Source organism: Dermacentor andersoni, chromosome 8 (assembly GCF_023375885.2).
Source record: "Dermacentor andersoni chromosome 8, qqDerAnde1_hic_scaffold, whole genome shotgun sequence".
In the NCBI taxonomy this organism is placed as follows: Eukaryota; Metazoa; Arthropoda; class Arachnida; order Ixodida; family Ixodidae; genus Dermacentor; species Dermacentor andersoni.
The window spans coordinates 90,251,423-90,268,075 of record NC_092821.1 but is presented as its reverse complement, the minus strand read 5'-3'; the positions used below and the strand labels follow the sequence as shown (position 1 = coordinate 90,268,075).

Here is a 16,653-nt window from a genome sequence, read left to right as displayed (position 1 = left end):
CATGACAGTGACGTGTGGGTTTTGTGGTGAAGGAGATAAATTGAAGACTCAAAATCTGCCCTTCATATTGTCTTCTACAATCAACTTATTTCTGCCACACTAGCATAACTTGGGCTCTTCAAATACTTTATCAAACTCAGCTGATGGAGCGTTTCTCTTTAATGTGTCTTATTCTTTAATTAGACTGCTACAACCATTGCACTAGTGAAAAAGGACTTCATGAAAGCCAGAGAACTGTTTTATAAGCTGCTTTCTGTTGTATTGGTCAGCTGCAGAAAAGGGCATGGCTTCTTGAGGCGAATAAATCAAATTAAGCATCATACAAATAAAGTAAAGCATGTCTATTAACATGTTGGAGCCATGGAATAATTATGACAGTGGGGACATTCCTGGCGGAATGCGCGCTTATAATTGTACCCCTGAATGCAGCATGAGTCAGATAAATGCGGAATACATAGGTGGTAGGTCGAATCAAATTAACAAGAAAAGGAATAATATGTTGAATTGGGGTGATCCCCAAAGTATGCACGGAAAAGGAATGGTGCAGTCTCAGATGAATCCCATCAAATTTCTGAGCTCTGGAGAAAAGCCCGCCAGTTTCTAAGCAGCAATTTTTGCAACGTATAGTGCCTGCAGCCATTATCGTAAACATTGAAGCAGCAGACGGAGGGTATCAGCTAAAGAAATAGGACACTCGCTGGCTTTTTTAAACATTTCCAAGGATGCCTTAAACGAGATAGCAGTTATTCAACATATCAGTTCAAACTTTGAGAATGCGTTTTGTACGTACCTTGTATTAGAGGCGAAAAACACTTAAATAGTTGAGCAAGAGACATGAGAGCCAATGTTGAATGCTCTAGCATTCGTTTCCTTAAGGCTAGACATCAAGAAGCTGAAACATATATAATAGGCTTGCCTAGTGATTCTTCAGGCCACGTTTCAAAACAGATGTGAAGACGTATGTCAAATAAGCCGATATGTGCCAGTGGAAGGTAACAAAAACTAAAGTGGGTAATCATGGCGTTGCATGGGTGTGAAGAAAGTGGAAACAATGGACACAGATATTATTGCAACATTATTACAATCGGACGTGAAACGTCATGGTCTATTGAGGTTCCCATAGTAGCAATTGTCGCCATCCTTTGCAGAACACCGAAAAAAGAATCATTTTCGAATGTAAACTCTCTGAGTAATGAGCGTTCTATACTTTTCTCAGGGTGCTCTTTTCCACAGGCCACAGGAAGAGTCGCGCTTAGTATGTGGAAGAAATGCTACAGCTTTGCGTAATTGAAGAACCTATTTTCTCTTCAGGTCGCCAGTGGTAATAATACAAAGCCTGACAGTGAATTATTGTTCTCCGCCATTTCTGCATGGCTGGAAAATTGAGTTGTTGCAGAGTTTAGAGCAGTACCGAAACTTTCACACGTTGATGTCTTTCGGGAAGGAAATTTTTCCACAAGCGTTATTCTACCTAAGCAAATCTGGCAGACACACAATCATATTTAGATTCCTACCTTAAGTTTGTGCCATAAGGATTGAAGACCATGATAGCCACGTTCGCGATGCTAATGAGGAGCGCACCGCCAGGACATTGGCTGGTGTGGTTAATCAGAATGATGAAGTGTTTGTCGCAACTAACGGTCAGGACGGCGTTATGCATAACCAAACCAACATAAACGTTAGAATAAATATTGCGCATGACTGAGAAGAAGGAACGGAGGAAGAGATCCATTGAGCAGAATCCAGAAAGTTTGAGAGAAGAATGTGGTCGAGTGCTAAATTGTGCGAGTGTTTTGCATTCTAGGAATATGTACGCTTGGTTAGTGCAACTGGCACACGATGTGCTCCCCCTTGACGAGTGAGGAGATGTGTCTCATTTTGCTGACGTGCCGACCACGCGCCTAGTGTAAAGAACTGCAAGATGTGCGTAGCAGTAATGCGGTGAAGGCCCACAGAGGCTTTCCTTCTGGCATGGCACATTTTGGCTATTATTTAGGCTATTCAGCAAATCACTGTATTGTCTGTACTTGTACCCCACACCTCAACAAAAACATGACAAATTTCAAACTTCAAATAAGATTGCAACGATCTGCTTCGATTGATTTAGACTGTAGTTGGCACAGTCATACCTTTTTTATGTGTACACGTCATTTCATTTTAGTTCATCAATGCATCGGCGCCAAAGCATTTTACTTTACTTTGCCTGAGCCCTTGTTCTGATAGCGTTAGCACTGAAACCTAGTCTGGTTTTTAATTAGGTACATTCATGTTACAGAACTGAAGTAAATAAACAGTCACACTTGTTCATTAAGTCCTAAGAACATGCCAGGCTGCCCACTGTTCTAATATTATAAATGAAGGATACGTACATTTCTACTTCCGGAGTTTCGTTGAACTGCAAACAAAAATTAATTAAGAAATACATAAATACAGTTAGGAACGCATGCACCTGATTTTCGCTGTTTTCAGACTTTCTTTTAACAAGAAAAAAATTACGTCCGCCGCTACACTGAGAGGCAGGAGTTTCGCTAAACTTGCGATCTCCCGAGCTCGACGAACACAGCTATAAACCCTTGCTTAGGCAATTACCAGTACGCTGTGCTTTTTATTTGATTCGTCAGAACGTGGGGCGTTTGGCTCGGTGGGCAGTACTTATTTTCGTAAGTGTCTCAGCAGTTTTCTCCGGGCACATCCGACATCGTTTGTTCCACGAGGCAGTTAAGTATTTCAGAACGATTTGCTTCCCGAATGTTTTTATCACAACGCAAACTTGAAATCTGCAACGTATGGGTGTGCTTAGCAGCTCTCAAGCAGTTCAACAAGGTTTGTTTTAGACAACTGTTCCGACAAATTTCTAGAAAATTTCCTACTAGCGGCGTCGCTGTTTAACAGTAGGCGACAAGTTACGAATATTCTCTCACATGTGTTAGAATCATTCTGAATTCCACAGACACTTATGCAGCCTGTGCATCAAAAACACTTCATTTATGATATGAATACACCCTTTTTAACGTACTTTGTCAAGACTACCGACGGCACTTTACCGACGAGGACAAACCCATAATCCTAAAGCAGCATCGGAAGAGTACTCTACTAAGAATCGAGACGCGCACCCAAACCGTGACACGTAACGTATTGTAAGAACCCATGTGACAAAATCAATGCTATGGTTAGAAAGCAACGTGATTGTAATGCATGCAAATATATGTACCATCCTAAACACATAAAAAAGTAAAGACCTGGTGTAATAAATCCGCCACAGGCGCAAAGCGTTTACATTATGCCATAGTACAACCCAATATTGGGCCCTGAGTTGCTATAGCCACAGCTTAAACGCACGCTCTTGTGCCTGAATTCACGTGTAAGTCACACGGAAGCACCATCTACTCGTAAATATTGAGCGAGTACTAACCTATTGGTCAAGAGCGTAGAGCTAAGGAGCAAAGGAACTTGGGCCAATATTAAACATGGATGCCGTGTCAGAAAAAGGCTTTTACCTTCGATAGCAGTGCCAGAACATTGACGCCGAGACCATATCCAGCGGCCATATCGCATTAGCCGCAAGATTTATCGGTGGGCAATTTTACAGTGACGCTGTCTGTAAGCAATATAGCTCAATAAATTCCGTCTCTTATAATGATATTTGCGATGCGCCGGTCACCACACGGCATCGTGCACTCATTTAGCAAATAAACAGAAAAATTACAGGAGTATAGGCCACTGAACAAACATCTTCGAACAAATGATGTAACCATTGCCCCACGGCCGGCACCACCGCCTATGCAAACTGCGCTTTCTTGTACAAATTGCAAAAAAAAAACGAACATTTCGATCCTTTGTGCCCAAAATTAGTTTCTTAGCAAACAGGCCCTGTGATTTAAATAAAAAAAGATGCATTCCAAGAAATACTTGAAATTAGGCACAGTGACATTTTAATACATCAGGACGAAGCCAAATGGCACACTCAAGTTGCGCCAGGTCTGCCTTCTTTGCCTTAGAAAATGCGAATTTCAATTCACCACATTCGTATAAAAGCCCGGTGCTCAGAGAACAATGGACGTACCGCAAAATCCACGAGAGGCAGTAGCTGGCGAGTCTACTAATTGGTAGTGGGACAACTAGGCTACCATGCAGGCGTTGCTGTGGGGCGACTTCGCGCTGGAAGGTGCTGTCCTCCCTGCTACCATTGAGAAATATGCGCACTTGAAGGGTACTCGGGCTTCCATGTGTAGCTTCTTTTAGGAACCTGATTACCCACGCCTTTCAGTGGTAATAACACTCACCAAACTCGCGGTTGCCCTAGTTAAGCATAAGGACCAGCCAAACTGTCTGTACATACAGTTTGCCTATGTATATTCAAGCATATTCTATCAATTTCAGCTACCTATTACAAATCATCGCCGCATGTTGATGATAGTTATTATGTGCAAATTATCGCACATATCATCAACAGAGGCTAGCAGAAGCGATGGTCGGTACATTTAACATACAAATGAACAAATTATGGAAAACGCGCCCATATAATATTTCAGACATTTTGCACCATGGGTATGCGAGAAAACATGCATGCGGCAGTTTTACTTACAACGAAGGCGCAGAAATGTAGTGGCATAATTTACAGCATGCCAATATTAACTTCACAAAAGCTTGGCTTCAGAGAGCGTCAGAGAGTGTAGTCATCGAAGCTAGTGAATGAGATACGACCTAAGGTATTTTGCCTCACTAGCGAACATAAATTTGTTTCAGTATAAAATAGTGTTGTTTTGCCGAATTTGGGGCTCCGAATAATGAATACAAGTGCAGACTCCTTTATGTAAGTTGCGTTTTGTATCTACCTGATGGTCGTTGGTTCTTGTATCATCTTGTGCACTCTCCCCTATGTCCGAGGGGAAGTAAAAAGTAAAGGGACATTTGAGAAAAGGCACGGTTATTCTAATGGCTGGAACTAAAACATAGGTTATTGTTTGCACAACCTGCCTGCACTTCAACGGACTTTGCCCAAGGTTTCACAAGGTTTTTTATTCCGTGTGTAAAAAAGTTTTTGTATTGCACCTCTAACCGATCTAGCACCGCATCAATGATTCCTGCATTGATTACAAATAGTCTTCCCCTGAGCACTACTTTCACTGGTCCAAACATATAAGAATCGCTTCGAGTCAGGTGTAAACTGTATGGCGGGTGTTCCAGCCACTCAAGTCTCTATTCCTTTTTGCTTCGGCCGTCTATCTGTCAGAATTTGGCAGAGCGTTATCTTGCTGCAGGATGATACCTTTTCGCAGTTCTCCACGACGTTTGAATCTGATTGCAGGTCTCAGTTTAGTTCGCAACACATCCCCATAGTTCTCACTGTTCACAGTTTCACCTCTTGGGTTGAAATGAACGGCTACCACACCTTCCATATCCGGGAATAGTGTTAGCAAAATCTTACCAGCTGATGGCTGACGTTTAAATTTCTGAACTTCTGATGATCGTAAGTGTTTCCAAATAATGCTGGCACCCTTACTTTCCCCTTCGTGATGATGTACCCATGTATCAGCAACAGTGAAGGTTTGCTGACAAAGTCTATCTTCCTCGCGAGGATAACCGGACAAATGTTTACGAGAGGTGCCCAACCTTTGCGAATTATGCTGTGCTGACAATTATTTTGGGAACCACCTAGCGCACACTTTCCGAAAATTTAGCCTGTCATGTAAGATGGAATACAATGAACCATGACTGATACGTAAAGTATTGGCGATTTCATCCACTGCGGTTTGTCTGTTTTCCACCACCATAGCCTCGACGGGTTTAAAATTGTCCTCAGTCGTTGATGTCGATTGCCTGCTGGATCTTTCCTCGTCACATGAAGAAGTTCTTCGCTGTTTTAAACGGTCCATTCCATACGTAGATCTTGCTTCTCGAGAAACAACTGTCACCGTACTGCGCTGGCACTCGACGAATTATTTCCGAAGGTTTAGCACCTTATGCAAACAAAAAGCGAACCACTGCCCTCATTTCGTCCTTAGTGCGGATCGACACTGGAACTGGCATGTTTAACGGTCTGCTACACTATCGCGGTAAAAGAACGGACTATCGCGGGTATAAGAATGACACGTTCCGTAGAAGTATTGCAGACGAGACCAATTCAGCGCTGGAAACTAGCAGTGTTACCACACTCGAGTGCGGAAAATTGTAAAAGTCTCTTTATTTTTGACTTCCCCTCATATATATTGCTGCTCGTAGCACAGTCCAGACTGTCGACTAGTTTCCTTAAAGTGTACGTGAGCCTCGAAGTAAACTCGTCAATGTATTCTTGGGCCCTTTAACGTAAAACGTTTCCAATCTGTATTATTCCAATCTCCAGACGTTGAACTTACGAAACCGCCGAGACAAGTAGGGGGCGGCGACTTCAGCCTTTTATGCAGAGCGTTTAATGAAGTGTATATTAGTGATGCTCATGAAAATACACTAATATATAACATACATCCCATGTAATCGAAAGTGCCTTTACAGTTGATTGCGGTGATGCAAGTGTCATTGAATGGTTTTCGAATATTAATTGAAACGGCGAGGGGAGGGGCACTACCGAGCACGATGTGCTGAAAGGAGCAACTGGGGAATGTCCGGGCTAACCATTCCTAAACTAATAGCAAAAGCAATGCTGTAATAGATGAAATGAATTTTGCTCACGTCTTTTGAATAGTTGAAAATCAGTGTCCGATTGACCACTTCACCTTGCCGACTGGTGTAGTTTGTTCTTACGCATGTTAGCCTCCATTTGAATAAATCGACAGAGTGCCCCACGAGGTAAAGGGTATCGGTGCTGTTGGCAGGCTGCAAACGAAATGTTTTTTTGTGATAACATTCTCAATACGAGCACAAAAAAAAATCGGGATACAAACTTACGTATACGCAGAGTTACCGAAGCATTCATTGCAGAACGAAGTTATAGGGAAATTGGCGGCTGCCATTGGGCAATGATCATTATGCGTAAGGTGTTAAAGAACACATCCACGTCTAAAACGCTTGCGTGAAATATCGGTGGAGAGCTTCATGCCACTTCATGATCCTGATATTTATGCAGCCGAGCACTCTTTAGAGGCCAGCACCACAAAACAAAGAAATTAATTCAGAATAAAAATGTCTGTTGTCGCGCAACTTGAATATCAGTACATGCACACCAACACGTTACCTGAAAATTTTGCAAACAATCAGCATATGCTGTCACTTATAACGGATTGAGGGTTTACAAGCCTGAGAAGCTGTGGACAGTGTAACGCGCGATCGATGGAATGAACTCATATGTATCTTGAAGACACAAGAAAAGAGTGGTATATATTTCACAGTAATAGGATTTAGCTAATATTTTTGTAGACAATAGAGTAACTAGTACTTTAGGGACCTAGAACAGCGGAGCCAGTGCCGTGGGAAGTGGTGTACAGACGAAGATAGCATGGTTAAGAATGGTGTCGTAAGTTCAGAAAACGTGTATAGCTCGGAAGATACAAGATACGCGTAATCAAGGTCTCTAATGTGGACATGATATAGACGGAAAATCAGGGCGCATTTCTCAGTGTACTGTACTGACAACTCCGAAAGACAGCTTTCTGAAGTGCAACTTCTAAGGGGAACATGTGTCAACGGACTGATACTTGTATGGCTACAAGCAGAGCTTTTATTACTTTTGTCCTCGATTAGCCAGGTCCGCAAGCATACTTTGTCTTCGTAGCTTAGTTGTATCGTTTCTATCGCTGTATAACAGGGTTCAATTTGTGTTATAGTTATACAATGAAGCTCATTATTTAGCTCGCCTTTCCTACTTATGCCACATGGAAAGATTTGCAGTTTAAATTGTGCATCTTATGAGTCTAGAAAGCAATTGCAGCTGTCCTTCTCTTCTGAAATTTATTATATAGCGTGGTCACACGAAACGACAAATACGCAGCTATAGTGAGGTGCCTTGCGATACCTGGAAAACGAGCACGAAAATTGGCTGAAGGTTTAGCTTGGTTAAGCCTGGAAGATTGCGAAAGCAATACCCTTGGCTGCGCCTTGGCTCGGCTGATGGTGTGGACATGGTTGCCCTTTGTTAAACTTATGGCTATACATCATCCGACATAGCCCAAGGCAGCGCGCCGACCACTGCGAGGAGCCGAGCTGTAGCCCCATTTATCCTCCTAGCGTGACGTCACACCAGCGAGCGCCCTCTCTCTGTAGCTCCGCAGCAGCGGCGCGCAAGGCTTCGCCTCCACCATTGATGCCGCGAGCTGCGGCCCTGTCTCTCGGTCTGGCTTGACGTCACACGGTCACGTGACGCGCAGCTGTGTAAGGAGGCGCCACGACCACCGATCGGCCGAAAGTGCGAGCAGTATTGCTTTCGCAATAAAATATGGAAGCACGTGCTCCGCGGCACGTGCATCGTTTACTACAGGACGACTCCTCGCTGCTCGTGTGTTCGTAGCATGGAAAAAATTTTGAATCAAAAAGAAAATTTCGAACAAGCAAACGTCAGAAAAATTTGGCCGAAGCTTCAGTTTGGTCTTCAAGAGTTGAACACCCCGATACCTTTGAAAGATCCCTTACTGCTTCTCGCGCTTTCCGGCAACTGTAGCTTCCGTAACCGTAATGTTTACCGGGAAACGCTGCTGGCTAACGCTATGCACGAAGGCGAGCTTCGTGGTAGAGACGGCGCCTCTTGCCCGCGCCGATCTCCTTTCATTCTTTCGCATTTGTTTAAATATTTCAGCCTGAGAACATCTAAAATAAAAGACGTGCAATCACTATTTTTCTCATGACATTTGTTTGTGGGCTGTGTTCTCAACATTGCAAAACAAAAACCTTGTAAAGAACCAAAGGCAAGATATGCGCAACTTTGGTGATAGTCAAGTGGTTGGGTATGCGTGGTTCGGAATTATATTTATGGGAAAAGACGATCGACTCTCGACGTGGGACGCCGGCACCGGATTTTATGCGACACGGGGCACTTAAAGGTATTGCGTTAAATAAGCGCGGAGCAAATCACCAAATAACACATGGCTCCAGCAGCCTACAGAACGGGTAGAGATCATGTCGGCTGAACAGGCGGAGCTAAGAAGCTGGGTAAGGAAGGGGCGTTGGTTTCGGTCGGGCTTTAGCTTTCGGAGGGCAACAGCTGTCGGAGGGACACGGTTAAATGCGAACGCACGAAGGGACCTCTTAACAACACGCGTTTCGCTCCTGTCAACCACCATACAAAGAAGAGTCTGCGAGAGATAGCCTGCTGTCTTCGCTTGTGCAATTCATTGAGTGATACACCACCCGCCAAACGGTGAGTGCGTTGTGGTTGTCGGGCTGACGCTGTGTAGGGACGCTTAATCTCGCTTTCCAAAATTCCCTGTCTCCGCGCACTTGCATTTGTATGTTTCAATACGTGTTTGTGTGGGGTGATTGTGGCATTCCTTTCTTTCCGACCTCGGAGGTGTTTCTGACTCTCACAATTAGGCCTGGTCTCCAAACCACATCGTAACAGCAGCCTAGTGTTCTTCTTAAAAAATTTGGAGGACGCCTAAACTTCGTCTTTAAGAGTGGAACGTAACACCATTCAAAGATACCTGACAGCTTCCCGGCAACTGCAGCTGATGTAACCGTAAGGTTTATGGCAAAACGCTGTCGACGAACACTATGCAGGAAAGCAAGCTTTCTGGCAGAAACGTGGCCTCATGCTTGGGCCGCGATGGATGGATGGATGGATGGATTGTTGCTGTGAGCGTTCCCATTGGAACGGAGTGGTGGGTTGCACCACCGAGCTATTGTTATTATATTGCCTCATGTTTTACATATGTTAAAAAGGAAAGAAGAAGAAAAGGAAAAAGAAACACTTTGACGGCACGGTAAGGACCGACCTTTGATGAGCCCGGGAGACCGCGGCGAAGGACCCTCGGCACAGTGCACTGTGATGATGCGCGTAAACGCACGATGAAGAAAGCCACAGACATGATGATGATAATATACACATTATGAAGGAGTGCACAATAAATACCCATAACACGATGACCTCACATAACCAAAATTTCTGAACCCCTATCGTGAACTTTGTTTTTGCATGCTTACGTTCATTGTCATTTGCCGATTTTTTTTTTACACCGATATTCCTATCACCGCTTACTAATCTATACTCCGGACATGCATACTTCTCCTTGCTCTCGCTGAACCCAAGGACTGAAGGAGCTGACAGATTCCTAAATCGTGCGCTGGGCAGATATCTTCGCATATTATTGCAACATGCTCTTTTGTTTTCCTGGCCTTACTGCAGCAAGCTAATGTTTCTTCGTTCTTATATCTCGACTTATAAGTACGTGTTCTAAGGCATCCTGATCTCGCTTGGAAAAGTAATAAGCGTCGCTTTGAGTTATCATAAATTGTTTATTTCCTGATTTTATTTTGCCTAAATAGTTACTCACAGCAGGTTTTTTTGCCATTACTTTCACCCGTGAGGTTACCTCAGCCTCTCAGACTTTCTGCTTGGGTTTATTCGCTGCCATGTTGATCACCATACTTGTAGCATTGCCAGATGGTGTCAAGAATGGGGATGGAAATTAACGTAGAAAGAACTTCAGCCATGTATATAACTCGAAAAAAGGTACCCTTAAGATTTGCGTATCATCTAATGGGTGAACATGTAACAGAAGCCGACACAGTTAAATATTTGGGTGTTACCGTGACAAACACATTAAAATGGGACGTTCACATTAAACAGACGTCCACAGAAGCATATAAACAGCTGGGACGTCTTCGCAGGAAACTTGCACTGGCACCTTCCAAATTTAGGCTAGCAAGTTATAAGGCCCTTGTAAGGCCAATCCTTGAACACGGCAGTATTATCTGGAATCCGCACTATATCTACCTGCTTAATCAACTGGAGGGAATTCAAAATAAAGCTGTCCGGTTTGTATATTCGCAGTATTCACGTGACGTCAGCATAACCGCACTACGCAACAGGGCAAACATTCAAACATTGGCCATTCGCCGACGCGTTGCTGCCTAAAAGTTTATCTACCTTCTTTATCATTCTTTATGATGACAACATTAATTTAAGCAAACACGAGTACCTAAAATAACCATACCAGCGCTCATCCAGAACAAACCACGACAAGAGTATCAGGCCATATCTCTCCCTCTGTAATACATTCAAGTATTCCTTTTTTCCGTCAGTCATAGAAATATGGAATAAACTGCCACATGACATTGTGTCCTCAGAATCTGTCATCACATTTTCTGTCAAACCTTTTTTGACCCGTAGGTTGCGCTGTCGTAGAAAAAAAAGCGCTGCGCACGGGTTTCATGTGTATGCTGATCGCAGTTATTTTGAGTTTATGCTTCTGCTGTGTATGTCGCTTGCAGTTCTTATTCCGAAATCAGTGTATAACGTGTACCCTTTCCTGTTAGTCTGTACTGTATTAGGATTTTCTTTTTCTTCATTTCTTATTCTCGGATCCTTTTCTTTTATTGTTAGCAATCTGTACTACGTTTTTTTTTTGTTGCCACTACTGTAAGAGCCTGTCAAGGCGTACGGTATTAATAAATAAATAAATAATACTTGCCGGTAAGCTTCCTAGTTCTTTTCCTCCACTGTGAATCAATGTTTTTTTCTTTACAAATACCTCAACACTCTCCCAGCCCATTTACTTTCTTTCATATTCCTCAGTCCTTCTTCATAATCGATTTTACTGTGAGCTTCCCTCACTTCGAAACATGTCCAGCTCGTATCATCCTGCACAGCTCCATTTGTATTGGAATGGAGACAACTGTATTTGTGCCTACAGTTGGGCGCTCGCGCGCCCCGACGAGGGCCTACGTCATCCTCGAAGTTGCCGTTACTCGGCGCGGGTCTCCGCTCGCCGTTGCCGGCTCGCTGGGTCCGTGCCTTTCGAGCGCCTCGAGGACCTGCTGGACGGCCCAGAGCTGATCGTCTCGGTCGTAGCTCTTCGCGGCTGCCTCGAGCCGCGGTGGGAGTGTTCTTGATTTAGCGTCTTCTGGATATTTGACGCAGTCCCACAAGATGTGTGTGTAGTCTGCGGTCTCCCTCCGGCAGACCTTTCACATATCTGTCGGATATGTCTCGGGGTACATGCGATTCATCAGTCTTCCCGTGGGCGCCCAATGCCATTGACCTTTGGTTACCATCGAGCCCTGATTGTAGCCCTGATTTCAAGCAAATAACCGCATTTCCAAAAGTAAGTCCTGAAACATTACACCTTTGCGCATACCCCGGTGCGCCTCGTACCTATTGCATCTCCCTAGTGCTCTGTGCTTCATTATGGCAGCATTTTTCTTCCCTTTTACTGATATTGTTTTTTTGTGTTTCCGTATGTATATTGCCTCCGTTTATCCACATACCAAAGTATTTATATTCTTTCACCCGAGGTATTTCCTGGTTCAGTATTGCCACTGTCTGTTCACTGTTTTCATTGAATACCGTAACACCTGGTTTTCCAACGCTAAATTTAAAACCTAAATTCTCGCCTTCATGCCCACAGCTATTAGCCAAACGCATGGATATCACTTTGCTTGTTAGCTAGCAACACAATGTCGTCCGCAAGAAACAAACCCAGAAGGTGGTGCTGTATTACTGTACTCGCCAGTTTGTATGAGAGCTTAAACTCGATATTACATTCCTCTAGTGCCCTTTCCATTCTCATGATGTGCACATAAACAGCAATGGGTATAAACGGCACTCCAGCCTCAGTCCCTTGTGACACCAACTTTCTCCTCGTTCCACATGCATTTCCATTCAACGCGAACGATGTTTGCTAGATTAAATTTATCTCAAAAGCTGTAAACAATCATTGCCCAAGCCTTCCCCTTCCAGAATATCCCACAAAATGTAGTGGTCTACTTGTGATACGTTCATGTAATGTATAAAAGGCCACGTATAACGATTTACTTTCTACTCTGAATATAATAATTTACTGAGTAAGGAAGAATAAGTTATCATCCAGACGCCTACCTATTATCAAGCCATTATGAAGTTCTCCCAAAGTGTCATTATCCGCTGCCCATGCTTGCAGCCTTATATGTCTGCATTGCTAACTTTTACATTGGCGATGTAATATTCAATGGTCTATACAAGTGAATTCCATCTTTCTCCCCTTCACTTCAATTCTCTTTTCTTGCCAACCCTTTGGCATTCGTTTAACATTTAAACTTCTTATCAACTACTTTCAAAAGAGCTTCCTTACTTTTTGGACCTAGTTCAATTATCAGCCTAATGAGAACCTCCCCTAGCACTGGGGGTGCGCGGTTAGGAATTTTCTCTTCGGCTTTCTTCCATTTGAAATTTGTGAGCACCAGCTCGTTGTCCTCTTTCATGCTCTTTTTTTCTTCAAGTACAACCTCGTCATTGCCTTGGAAAGATTCGGCTTTTATTTTCTGGATGTAATTAATTGCCGCCACCCCTTGCAGTTTACTTCCATCTTCATCTAGATAGGTTGTATTGTTGCAGTCTCCCTACCTAATCAGTTTTTGTGGTATGAAAGTGTTCAAAGGCCACCTTCTTTTTCTCGCCTATTTCTGACAACTAACGTTCACCTTCATTTTCATCTTTCCTTGAACTAGTATTGAAACCATGGATTTTTTTTCTCCCGGTATATTTCCAATTTTCTATCTACCTCAACCTTTGGCAACTGTGCTTTTTTGCCGGCCTGTTCTCTACGGAGCTTTTCTGTCGTTCGGCAATCACTTCTCGTATCTCCCTGTTGCACGAGCTTTTCAGTTTCGTTTTTTCCTTTCAACGAGCATGGTGCTTCCGTTTCCGTATTTCTGTCGGTATTACAGATAGTAGCTCAATGTATTCCCACTCTTTGCTTGACCATTTGCTAAGTTATTCCGTGGCTCTTGTGAATATATTTGTTGTATGCTCAGCGTTCACATTTGCAATAGCAATTTTTTCTCTTTGCTCCCTTCCCTAACTACATATATAATTTGCAAAATGATGCGTTTATGGTCCCACCATATGCTGCTATACCCTTCCTCGTCAATGACCATTTCTCTCAATTTATCAATAAATACTTCTCTCATCAATCAGACAGTTATAAATGGTCGATTGCCGGTTTCCTACTTCCCATGTGGTCGGCCCGTCACACTTATGCCCTGTATTCACAATAACGAGGTTATGTTGCTCACAAAGATCTAGCATTGACCTCCCGTTGTCGTCGGTATAGCCACGTAGATTCTGTATATGGGCATCCATGTCACCTTACAGGATAATTTCGGCATCATTCCCTAGATCCGTAATATCAGCACTTTGGCATTCTACAAACTGTAGATTTTTCTTTGTGCAATTATTTCTGGTCCACAAATACGTTACACGCAGCCAAGTTTTCTTTCCACTTGTAGAAACAGAAGGTCCACAAAGAATTGCCCTTTATAATACAGATGACTGGGCTGATGTCACGGCTACTATCGTCCAGCCTATATGCCTATTGGCGCTAGTCTAGTCTCTTCTTTTTATACCACGGGGCTCTATGAATACTGTCCACTACATTGCTCCCCCCCCCTCTAGTGATGTAGGCACTGCCGCTGAGTGGTTTAAGTTGTTTACATGACACTGCTAGAGTCTAGATCATCTGGTTTCACGCGGTTGATGTAAATTGACTTTTTGTGTTTGATGTTTGAAAAATTTGGCGTCACGCTTGAGGACTTAAAATGGACGGTCGTAAGGAGCTTCTAAGGGAGCGGGAGTAGTGCGGTGACGGATCAATACCTGACTGCTATGAAGTAAAGATGGGCTCATGTAAACATTTCTGCGGTCGTTAAGAAGCGATGGTGGTATAACATTGGTCCTTGTAATGTGAAGGCGGTGGGCGTAAGATTGTAGGTCAGCAGATTACAGTTCCGAGGCGAAGAACTCTGCGAATAAGTGAAGTGTCGTGCCGAAAGCGACTTCTGCTTAGGAACACTGTGGATCTGCTTTCAGAGCACTCCAAAGACCTAGTAGAATCAAAGACAGGCGCTCTGTCTATGAAATCATGGAGTTATGTTCCTGAAGTGCTGCTTTTATTTGAAGTTGGAAGCGTTCCACCATGCCAGTGACAAGCTGTCGTTCGTATGTGCGTTACACCTAGCAGACGGTAGAGAGATTGAAAGAGGGAAGAGTCAAATCGTCTTCCTCTGTCTGTAGTTATGAGGTATTGTACGACGTAAGCAGAAATCCAGGTATTTAGGATTGCCTTCTTTACCGGCTTTGCAGTAATTTGAGACAGTGGCATTGCTTCAGGCCAGAGTGTGAAGGGGTTGATACAAATGAGTCTGTATCGTTGGTTCGAAGACGGTGGTAGCGGACCAACTGTATCAATGTGAACGTGGCTGAAACGAACGTCTGGTGGTTGAAAATGATCAGGCGCGCTCATAGTGTGTCGCCTGACCTTGGTACCCTGGCAGAGCATGAATACCCGCGCCCAGCAACGGGCGTCAGTATTCATACGCGGCCAAAGATAGCGGTAAGTGACCAAACGTTGTGTGGCACGTAGTGGAATGTGTGATAATCAGTGTAGTGCGTCAAACACTTGCTGCCGAGATGGTTGTTGAACGTACCGTCTGGGATCACCCGTGGACATGTCGCATATCACTTCGATATTGCAGCCAGGCGGTAGGATATCTTCAAAGCGCAGATTATTGTTGGCAGTGCGGAGTCTTTGAAGTTCACGGTCTGTGCGTAGAGCGGTAACGAGGCGGACGAAGTGAATGACGGAGCGATTTCTTTTGCTTGCATTTATATGAATCAGTGACAGAGTCTCAGCGACGGGATTGCCGGCACGACTGATACGCCGAATATAAGCAGCGAATTTGGAGTTATATGCTAGCTGGCGAATTTCGTGGGCAGTGTGCGAAGAAGTGTTGGAGGTAATAGCATAAATGAGCTGTTTGTGGTCGGTGAGAATAAAGAACTGACGCCGTTCGAGATTGTCACGGAAGTGGCGGACTGCGAGGTAGAGCCCAAGCAATTCGCGACCGAAGGGGCTGTATCCAGATTCTTGCCGTATCAGCTTTTACGTGCTCAGTGGTTCCTCGAAAACAAAGATATAGGCTGCCATTTCTTGCCAACCAGTTGTGGAAACACGGCGCCAACATCTATGTTCGAGGCGTCTGCTGTAACGGACTACGGCGCGTCTGGTTGCGGGTGTGCCAGTAGAGTAGTGTTAGCAAAGGTGTTCTTAGCAGAGATAAAAACAGATTAAGCAACCTTAGTCCACGGTATAGGCGTGCTAGCTGGTGGTGTGCAGAAAGCAGAATGTGCAGAGGCTGCGAAATTGAAGCACAATGAGGAATGACACCGCGATATTAAGGACGAGGCCCAGAAATACCCGCAACTGCTTGGTGGAAGATGGACGTGGGAAATCTTTGATGGCTTGGACAGGGGATGGGACGGGTTGGATGCTGTGCTCGTGTATTCGAAGGCCCATGAAATCGAGAGAAGCAATGCCGCACTCACTATTCGATATGGTTACAACCGGAACATATTTACGGGGGTCTTAAAAAATCGCGTAGGTCAGATTCATGTTCCACAGCAGAGTGACTGAATAGACGAATGTCATCATAATACACAAAGCAACAAGTCAGGCCACGGAATACTTGGTCGGCGAATGGCTGAAATGTTTGAGCCCCATTATGGAGGCCGAATGGCATGCATACGTATTC

General features: G+C 44.0%; 1 protein-coding gene across 5 annotated transcripts in view; it reads right to left on the bottom strand.

Annotated features, from left to right (window-relative positions):
- LOC129385417 (japanin-like) overlaps positions 1 to 16,653 on the bottom strand; it is a 107,801-nt gene that overhangs the window by 78,779 nt on the left and 12,369 nt on the right. For 4 of the 5 annotated variants that reach the window (XM_072284032.1, XM_072284033.1, XM_072284031.1 and 1 more), the window contains exons 4-5: positions 6,670 to 6,813; positions 2,370 to 2,395 (exon numbers count right to left, since the gene is read on the bottom strand). In XM_072284032.1, the coding sequence (XP_072140133.1) occupies positions 2,370 to 2,395; positions 6,670 to 6,813 (170 nt within the window). The remainder of the gene's footprint in view (positions 1 to 2,369; positions 2,396 to 6,669; positions 6,814 to 16,653) is intronic. The other variant, XM_072284035.1, reaches the window with a different exon arrangement.